The following is a 10,520-nucleotide window of genomic DNA, read 5'->3' as shown; positions in this document are numbered from 1 at the left end:
ATTTTTTTTCTAATAATTTTTTTACAAAATATTAAATTAAATTAAATTTTATTATTATTTTAATTTTTTTAGATTTTTAATATATTTTTTATCCGGATCCGGATATCCGAAATATCCGCGAATATCTTAATATTTAGACGATATTCAAAAGTTCGGATATCCAAACATCCCAGATACGAATCTGGATAATTAAAACTCGGATCCGCCGCATCCGGATAAAGATCTGGATATCTCAAAACTATCCGAATATCTGCTTTGATCCATGATTAGCACCGGCAACGTCAATCCTGGTGCAAACTAAGTCGTAGATGACGACTCTATAAGTCGGAGTGAAGTAAGGGAGGATTAGGTGACACAAATTATCAACCAAGGATGATGTTAATCTTAGTTGGATATCAATATAAATATTTTTACTTTATTAAAGTTTATAAATGTCTTTAGTTCAGTTGGTTTGGTGGTAAACCCCTTACTTGGAAGGTCATGTGTTCAAGTCTTATTGAATGCAGTTTTTAAAAGAAATATCAAAACGACGTCGTTTTGATCCCTGAAATAAATAAAAAAATCGACAACCGGCATGCCACGTGTCAGCCATGTCATCATTAATTATTGACGGAAAATTAACACCGTTTACAGTTTTGGTGAAATTGGCCGCATTTCAATATTTCATGTAGTTATAAGCATGGTTCAATAGTTCGTGTATGGATTTTCAGAAGGCATAAAGTTCGTGGAGGAATATGCCGTTTTCCCTATTGATCTTAACGGTAACAGGATTGAAATTTGATCAAAAGCGGTCTAGTACCTAAATTGAAAGTTATTGATCTTACTGATATGGAATCATTATATCATTATAGGTATAGTTTTAATCTGATGTATTGCCCTAATAACGATTCTTGGAAAAAATTATATCATTACTAGTTAACTTTTCAGCGCCTTGCGCGGACTGATATAATTTACATTTGATTGTTTGAAAATCTAATAGTAGTTTAGATTCATTTGTTTTTTATTCTTGAGTATACTTTTTTGTTAGTTTTTTTTGCAATTTTAATGTTGGAAGACATGATCTAAAAACAGTATAGTATAGAAGAGAGTAAATAAAAATATAGTAGTATCCAAATAATTTAGTTTAAATAGTTTTGAAATCTTTTGATTACTGTTCTATATATTGTAGACGTAATTTTTTGAAGTACCGTATGAACTTATTCGATTTTGATCACTATATGTTTTAAACATCACAAATACAGTCATTCCATTAATTAGATATATATATATTTTTTCTTTTCTTTTTTTTTTACTTTTTTGTTATATATTTTTTTTAATTTCATTTTTTTTTTGAAACGACATTCTATTACTTTCTAAATAGTTTCTATTTTTTGTTTCTTTTAACATTTTTGTTAGATTTTTTCTAAATTTTAAAAAACATCTAAAGTATATTAAAGAGGAAGCACAAAATTACACTTGGCAGCACCACAATTAAAGTTAGCATTTGCTGAATTTATTAATTCATTTGTTTCGAATACAAAAAATGTTAGAGGTAATACATTCTTTACAATATTGCCTTCCTTATTTGTCTCCAACGATTATATAAAGCCATCACAATAATTCATTGGTTGTTAATTAGTAAAAACAATTAATCTATTACTATATACCCTTAAACGATAATGTAAAACTTGCTTTACAATTATTCTTTATAGTTATTAAATTGTATATTTAACGGATTTCTGCTTACAAAGTTATATTACTTTTCTAATACTATATTACTATGTGAATATACAAATTTATGAAAGTATAAATGTTTTATTCACATTTATATTACTAGATGAGTCGAATAGATTATAGGATAAAATTCATGAAATGTAAAAGCTACACACGAGTATAATATTAAAAAGACGAATATTTAAATAATTTCTGAAATAGTTTCAAAAGTTAAGAAGTTCCCTCCATAATAAATTCTAAGATTCTCTAACCATATATTTTCCGTTCCTAATTACCCACTACCTCCTATATCAGCGCTAACCATAGAGATATTCTTCGTTCCTAAACCCTAAAGTAATTATCACTTTCCCGTCTATATCTCTCATTTATCTAAAAACAAATCAATTTATTTATTCTCTATCCATAACAAATTCGCATATTCTTAAAATATATTCTGAAATCTATAAATTAATATCACAAACTACAAAGATAGTAACAAAATTTTGAATTTATACTGTCGCACTGTTTGAATTTATGAATTTTAAATTATACCTTCCACCATCTATATTTCCGCTTACCATATATTTTTAAAACATTATTGTTACTAATATTTTCTTTCTATTCCCTCAAACTAAAAAATACTGTTCCGAAGCCCTAAAAGTCTCTCTATAAATACATGATTGTTTCTGTAGTCATTTCATATACCAAAAACATCTACTCCCTACAGCCTTGAAAGTTCTTTCCAATGGCTTCTATAACAAACCTATACTCTCTTAAGCCTTTCAAAACCCAGTGGAGAGTCCACGTACGGATCTCGAAGGTGTGGAAACAGTATCTGAATGGTGTCGAGACATTGGAAATGGTGGTTGTAGATGATATGGTACGTAAATTCTCATTCAAATCTGTATTGTATTCTTTTTGTATTAGATTCGAACTACTATGTATTACTAATTGAACATTCAGTGATTAATTATGTTTTTAATCTTATGTATCTTGCAGAATCAAACTATGCATGTTTCTCTAAAGAAAGAGTACATCAAAAAACACGAAAACGTGTTGGAGGAAGGGTTAAGTAAGATCATTACTAACTTTCAGGTTGCACACAATGGTGGAAAGTTTCATACGACTCCTCATGTCTACAAGATCCAATTCGCAAGCACAACATCTGTACGACCAGCCGAGGATATTGATCCTAATATCCTTGGATTGAAATTCGTCAAATTCTCGGACATTCATGAGGGCAAACTCAATCCGGATTTCTTAATAGATTTTTGATGTAATAACTATATATTGATGGTCGTACTAATAACGATTTTTCTAATATGTTTAATTACAGATGTTGTTGGTCAGATTGTTAGTATTGGGAAGGTCGAAATCCTCAATGTTAACAAGAAGCAGACAAAAAGACTTACCATAGAAATCAGAGACACTGAGTAAGAATCTATGTTTTTATACTTTAGATTTTATTAGTACAACTAAATCCTTAAAACTTAACATGTGTAGAAATGTTCGCCTAAACTGTGTGCTATGGGGACCTTATGCTTCAAATCTGGAGAGTTTGACAACTAATACAACCGAAGCTGTTTTTGTTATTGTCTTGCGGTTTTCAAAGCTAAGGCTTTACCAAGGTAACATCATCAAATCATATGATATTTAAATATTTCCTCATCTACTAACTGTTTTTATAAGTCATCCAGGTGTTTGGAGTGTTGGGAATTGTTACAATTGTTCAACTGTTTTAACTAATCCAGATATCCCTGAGGTTTTAGCGTTCAAAGAAAAGTATTGCACTAGACCCTAAATTTTAAATCATCTTATATAACATTGCATACATAATATATTCGTTTCCTTATTAATCTGGATGTAGGCTACCTGCTGATGGTGTTACTCTATCCTACACACATCCAAATCAGTTGACAATCGTCAGTTCTATCTCTGTTCGTGATGATTTCTTCTTACATAGTCCTCGAAGGACTATAAGTGAGATAATAGCTGCATCTGAGGTTAAATATTTTCGATTGTTTGTAATTGTTTTATACCATTTAAAATGATTCTATAATGAAATCTGATATTTTTACCTTCTAGGTTGGAAAATGTGTTACCATGGCTACAATCATGTCAATTGACACCGAGTTTGGTTGGTATTACATGTCCTGTAAAACCTGTTCAAAAAAAGTTTTTCCTCATGATATGGATGCAATGAGGGAGAAATATCCCGGTAGACCTTTCAAGAAACAGTTATGGAAGTGTGGTAAATGTAATACTGATGTTGAAGAAGTCATTCCAGCGTAAGTACATAATGTTACATCTTATTAGTAACATTTATTAATATTATTTGTATTTATATTAGATTTTACAATATGCAGGTTCATGCTTATATTTCGTGTAATGGATAACACTGGAGAAACAAAATTTCTTTTATTTGATAAGCTTGCTATGGAAGTTGTCAATCAGACTGCCTCTCAACTTACTCAATCGGTAGATGAGGTATATTTTTCTCATCAACTGTCTATATATCAATCCGTTTTTGTCATTATCAGTTAACTTAATTGTTATTCTATAATTTTTTTTTTATAGATTCAGGATCCGAATGTTTTGCCTATGTCCCTGAGCAACATATGTGGGAAGACTTATCTTTTTAAGGTTGCTATTGAAAGTTCAAACATTGTCTTCAATAGTGACACTTACAAGGTTATGAAGATCGTTACACAAAGTGACCTGGTGAAGGAGTTTTCAGAAATTTCTGTGTCTCAGATCATGAACATAAGATCATACAAATATGTGTTCAACTTATAACGCATATCTCTTATTACTAAAATATTTTGTGTCTGCTCACAGAACACTATTGAGGCTAAACATGAAGAACACGTTCTGACATCTCTCACTACAGAGGTTGGTATTCTTCTCGATATCGGATCCATAATCATACTTTTTATAATATACTTTTTATAAGATATTCTTCTATATATTGAAGATCATACTTTTTATAATATACTAGATATTTTTAATTAATTTTCTTTAACTTATAGGCTCCACTCTTGCTTGAAGATGACTATGAGGATGTGAAGACACCGTCCTCGAAACGCAAAAGCAATGATAGTGAAGAGATCGGAAATGACAGTGGGGAGCTTTCTGTAGCTTCAAAGAAAACCAAAAATGATTTCAACAATGGAGATGATGCGAAACATACTGTGCTGAAGCCGGTCAAGAAAGAAAAACCAGATGGTTGAAGAAGTGTGATATCTTTATTCATCCTGCTTGCATTTGTCTACTATTTCGTTTCCTTTATTTTCTTAATTGAATTTTTCATATTTTATGCTGTTCGTTTTATAAGTTTCAATTTAATAATTTGATGTTTTGCAATATTATTAATAAAGCAGGTTATCTAAATTTTGGCTGTTATTTCTGATGTCTACACACCATTAAAATGTTTACGGTCATTTAAACCTTAGATATTATTGACACACGATAACACATTAGTGCAATTTTTATGACTTTAGATGATTGTTAATAATAAATTTTTTATTGTTATTAATACTGTTTTTAGTACCAATTGGAATGTATGATTCAAAAATATTAGATTTGCCCGCTTATTGGTATATGTTGAAATAATTTAAGTTGTTATTAAAGATATGAAGTTATTCCAAATATTTTGAATGTAAGTTATGGTAACAGAATTTCAAATTAAGAAAAATATTAAGAAACTCATACTAATGATTTTGAATATAATTACTTAAGCGAATATATGTAAGTGTTTTATCTCTAATTAGTATCAAGTGGAATGTATGATTCGACAATTTTAAAAGTTCCCGCTTATTGGTAAATTTTTAAATAATTGAAGTTGTTATTAAATATATGAAGTTTTTCAAATATTTTAAATGTTAGTTATGGTAACAGAATTTCAAATTATTCCTACTATTAAGAAACTCATACTAATGATTTTGAAGATAATTAGTTAAGCGAATATATGTAAGTGTTTTACCTCTAATTAGTACCAAGTTGAATGTATGATTCGAAAATTTTAAAAGTTCCCGCTTATTGGTATAATTTGAAATAATTGAAGTTGTTATTAATTATATGAAGTTTTTCAAATATTTTGAATGTTAGTTATGGTAACTGAATTTCAAATTATTCTTAATATTAAGAAACTCCTACTAATGATTTTAAAAATAATTCGTTAATCGAATATATTTAATGGTTTTACCCCTGATTTGATTGCCTGTATATAGACTAGATTACAAATTATGGAGTATTTGATATGCAATAATTGAGAAACATTCCACTATTGTTATCTTCTTTCCAATATAATCTACTATATTGGAAATAACTATGTTTGAATCAAGTATCTCAAGCAAATAACGAGATATGAGAAAAAGTAGTGTTCTCGGTGAAAATTCAGCTACCGAAGACGGACGATCATCAAAGAAATCAAAGAAAGATAGAAGTTTGGTTGGTACGAACATACTATTTTTAGAATATTTATACTATTCATTTGTTAGCATTTGTATTTGTTGTCAATCGTATGTTACATGCAAAATTACAGATTTCATCAATAATGATAATAACAATGCGCAATCAAGTAAAACAACTCACCAGCCTGCTGTTCGTGTTGCATTTAATACAATACTTAGAGATCTCACGAACTCAAACAACACGGAAAGGAGTTCTCAGTCTACCATGACACAACAACTTAATCGCAATTAGTTGTAGTTCCTTATGTAATCATAAGTATTGTATTTGTATTGAACTTTATATTTTCTTGCTAACATTGTTTAACAATTCCAGATTACGCTCGCCCTTCGAATAAAGAGAACATAACACAAGGCTTAATTGTCAATGACTCTTCTACAATTTCAAATAGATCAGGTTTCTTGGAATTGTATTTTGAACCTGTTCATTATATCATTCCTCTAACTACTTATACAACTCTAATACTGATGTTGACACTGTTCAAATTACAGTGTTATTTCTAATCTTATATTTATCTTTAATTCTTAGGATCATACAATCCATGGAAGAGTAATCCCAAAATACAATCATTTGTTTATTGATGTACTCAAGGAAGGCTATTGGGTTGAAATTAGTGACTTTGTTGTTATTCCAAACAACTTTAATGATATCAGGATTACTTCGAACTATATCATTCAGTTCATTGTTTCTACTCAAGTAATACCGATCAAAATTGTTGAAGGTTGGTACTTCATGGTATGTATATATGGTATTTCTCTAACATATTGACTTCTTTTTCTTTTTATTACAATATATAGTAAGCAGAACGAGTATTAATGGTGTAAGATGCAGTTTTATTTGAAATGTTTTCATACCAAGGTATATTTTATTCCTATTAATTTATGTTCGTCTTTAATTATATAACATTTGTCTATATGTGATGTACAATTAAATATTATCAACATCTACAAATGTTTTACCATGTTTATACAGATTACAATCTTGGTCTCCTATTGTCAAATCTCCATCGGATGAGTCCTCTATGAAGCGACTTCTATCAATACTTTTATTATTCTGAATCTACTTATTTTGATGGCTATATTTCATTAGTAATTCAATTTCTACCTAAATCTTTCAATGTTTACGTCTTCATCGATTATATGCCAATACTATTATGTATTTCAATCATTCTACTTATTTAATAAAATATCATGGCTTCTGGAATAATCTATTATTATAATGTTTTAGGTCAAATTAACCGCTTCTTAAAATTTAGCCAACTGTCTTATAAACCTTCACCTTTTCCATATTATGTATACATGCGAATATACATTTCATTTATTGTAGATTTATACCATACATTATGAAGATTTTAAAACTGAAATCTATTATATAGCTGTACAGGGTAGATTATAACGATTGTAATCGAATATTCTCTTTTCTTTTCCTGTTGATTTGAAAACACAATGCAAGAAAGCTGTTTGTATTTTTGGTAATCAATAGGGTTTGACTGGCTGTGTAATTGTTAGTTTCGATAGTCTAGAATATTGTAGAACTTTGATAAATGTTACGTATATATATATATTTTATATATTCGACTATATCGTTTACCATCTTCTCTCATATAAATGAAAAAACATAAAACTTAACTATCAATTTCTAGATTTACAAAATCTCACACAAACCTACTTTCATTTAAACCATCAGTTACTATTTCTTTCACATATATCTCTCTCCATTTTCATCTTCTTAACGCTTCTAATTGTTTAAACTCGGGATTTTTCATTCAATGGAGGAATATCATCTGATTTCAGATCTGCATCCCGATAAAACGAACTGGACTATAAGAGTTAAAGTCTTGAAGAAATGGCATGTCAAGCATCCTAGCCAACGTCATTCCTTGCAGTTTATGTTGATGGATGAAGAGGTATTTGTTCATAATTATGTATTATTGTATCAAAATTTCAATTACAATTCAAACATTATTTAATAGTTTCTAAATATCCTAAATTATCCAGGCTGAAACTATTCAAGCTTTTCTCTATATTCCCGATTTAATCAAGAGTTTCGACATGTTAATTGAAGAAGGTCAATGGATTTGTTTTTCTGAATTTGTGGTATTTGATGAGACGTCGGAGGAACCAAATTCTCCAATTGGAAGTTGTATTAGATTTTTACAAAACACTGAAGTTGATCTCATTGATCTTATCGAAGTTGACACTCCTCATGGTTTTCTAAAATTTTCTGATGTTCTTGGTGGCAAAACTGAGCCTGGACTTCCCATCGGTATAATTTGTTCCTTTTCTAAATATCTGAATAATTAAATTGTTCAAATACAAAATAATATACTAATGTCGCATATAAGTTTGTAATTTTTTCTGTAGATATTATGGGTTTTGTAGTCAATATTGAGCCACTGGTCACAGTTACTGATGATTCTTACCCTGAAAGACAAGATAAGAAAACCGCCAGCATCTCTTTCACTATCAAGGATGATAAGTAAGACTCCATTTTAAGTTTTATGCTTTTTCCTTATTCTAATTATCATTGTTTTCACTAACTTAAAATTTGTAATTACTATATAGGGGGTTATTATTATCGTGTGTTGCATCAGGATCACTTGCACTTGATTTCAATGACAAAATTTTCACTGAAAAACAATTACCATTTGATTGTCTGTTGACCGACTGGTCTGTGAAACATGGAGAAGGTTAGTTTATGTTATTTCTAAGTAGTGATTATTATTAAACATTTGTTTGTTTATTTATAGATATATGTTATAACATATATATTATCGTTATAGGTGGGTACTATCTTAGGTCTAGAGGAGGGATTTCAAGGATCGAATTTTATCCTAAACTTCCACAAGCCAAAACTTTCGTTAGAAGGTAAGCCATTATTCAGAGTTTTACAATAGTATCATTTTTTATTAGAATGCAGTAAATTAATATAGTTTTATTATTAACAGGTTTTGGAACAACCAACAAAAACCTACCGATGTTATTGATTTAGGTGCGAACGATGATGAAGCAAGTACATCATCCGTGAAGAATAGAAACTGATCCAATAATCTATCTTTATTTGTCTCGATTATTTTTCTATTTATAAGTTATGTGTGATTGATATATGTTTGGAAAACACTCAAGACTATGAGATGTTTTTTTATTATGAACTCTTTCTATCATTGAACTTAAAATATAAGATGATTACAACTTCTTTACTATTATGCTATTCAAATATTCTTTGATATTACTGCATTATAAAGCTATAACGTATCAGATATTTTTATTGGCATTGTTAATCGGTATTCACAATATATAGTTTATGTTTTATAATTTTAATGTTTTGATTTACCATTGAACTTTCATTATTTTGTTATATTTATAAGTTTAATATTAATGGAATTTACGTTATTAAATATTGTTTGTTGGCTGGTATATTACAGAATTTATTACTCTATTCTCTGCATGCAAAGTAAAAATAGTCAATTTGATTTGATCGATATCTTATGCAGCTTTTAAGTAAAATTTGATTTTTTTATTTTACAAAAACTAGAAAGTCTCCATTATTGATATCGATCTTTAATATGTAAAAGATTATTGTACCACATTTTGTATAGATATATTTAATTTATATTAACATATGAAAATATAAAAGGAAATTATTTATCTATTCTCTGCATGCAAAATAAAAATACTCATACAGATTTGATCGATATCTTATACAGCTTTTTTTGTAAGATTTAGTTTCTTTTTTTAAAAAAAAAATTATAAAGTCTCCATTTTTCAAAAATTATACTAATACACTAGATTCTTCCAAAGTATGCATCGTTTGATTTATAGTCCAAATTCTTATTATAGTCTCTGATCAGAAAGCAAATATATTCAATTGATTTGATAGTATTCCACTTGCAGCTTTTCATCAGTAACTTCCTTTATTTCCTTTCAAATATCAAAAAATTGTTCTTCTCAAATCTGACACCGATTCAATTAGATTCGTTGAACATATCCCTATAGCAAACCAAAAGAAGCAAACCGTTTAACTCTTTTTAATAAATACATTTATTCCAACCATCACGATTTAACCTACTCAATATTCTCTATATATTACCATCTTCTGTCGTCTTTTACTTCATCCTTAACCATAAATTGAAACATTCCCTACCAAAAGATCTGTAATACAACTAAGATGGCTGACTACCAGATGGTGAAAGACTTAACTCCATGGGAAGAGTTCAAACAAACTATCCAAGTTAAGGTTTTCAAACGATGGGAATCAACTGATTCACAAGGCCGCCCTGGAATGGATTTCATCTTGGTCGATGAAGATGTAAGCATCGAACTTTTTTTTTTTTTGTATTTTGTCTGTCTGGACATTTC

At 29.1% G+C, this 10,520-nt stretch overlaps 2 protein-coding genes across 2 annotated transcripts; both read left to right on the top strand.

Annotated features, from left to right (window-relative positions):
* The first annotated feature begins 2,700 nt into the window (after positions 1–2,700).
* LOC112082072 (replication protein A 70 kDa DNA-binding subunit B-like) lies at positions 2,701–4,922 on the top strand. Its single transcript, XM_024149163.1, has 10 exons — positions 2,701–2,932; positions 3,029–3,125; positions 3,196–3,320; positions 3,390–3,474; positions 3,560–3,695; positions 3,778–3,980; positions 4,059–4,179; positions 4,270–4,413; positions 4,531–4,584; positions 4,722–4,922. Exons 1-10 carry the CDS (start codon positions 2,701–2,703, stop codon positions 4,920–4,922), a joined length of 1,398 nt encoding a protein of 465 aa, XP_024004931.1.
* Positions 4,923–7,930: 3,008 nt separating this feature from the next.
* On the top strand, positions 7,931–9,203 carry LOC112082071. Its single transcript, XM_024149162.1, has 6 exons — positions 7,931–8,068; positions 8,160–8,427; positions 8,526–8,640; positions 8,727–8,851; positions 8,945–9,029; positions 9,110–9,203. The coding sequence occupies exons 1-6, from the start codon at positions 7,931–7,933 to the stop codon at positions 9,201–9,203; spliced, it is 825 nt and encodes a 274-aa protein (XP_024004930.1).
* Positions 9,204–10,520: the final 1,317 nt, after the last annotated feature.

The sequence above is a fragment of the Eutrema salsugineum genome, unplaced genomic scaffold (assembly GCF_000478725.1).
Source record: "Eutrema salsugineum unplaced genomic scaffold, Eutsalg1_0 scaffold_1, whole genome shotgun sequence".
Lineage (NCBI taxonomy): Eukaryota > Viridiplantae > Streptophyta > Magnoliopsida > Brassicales > Brassicaceae > Eutrema > Eutrema salsugineum.
Note: the sequence above shows the minus strand (reverse complement) of the source record. Positions and strands in the feature narration are given on the sequence as shown.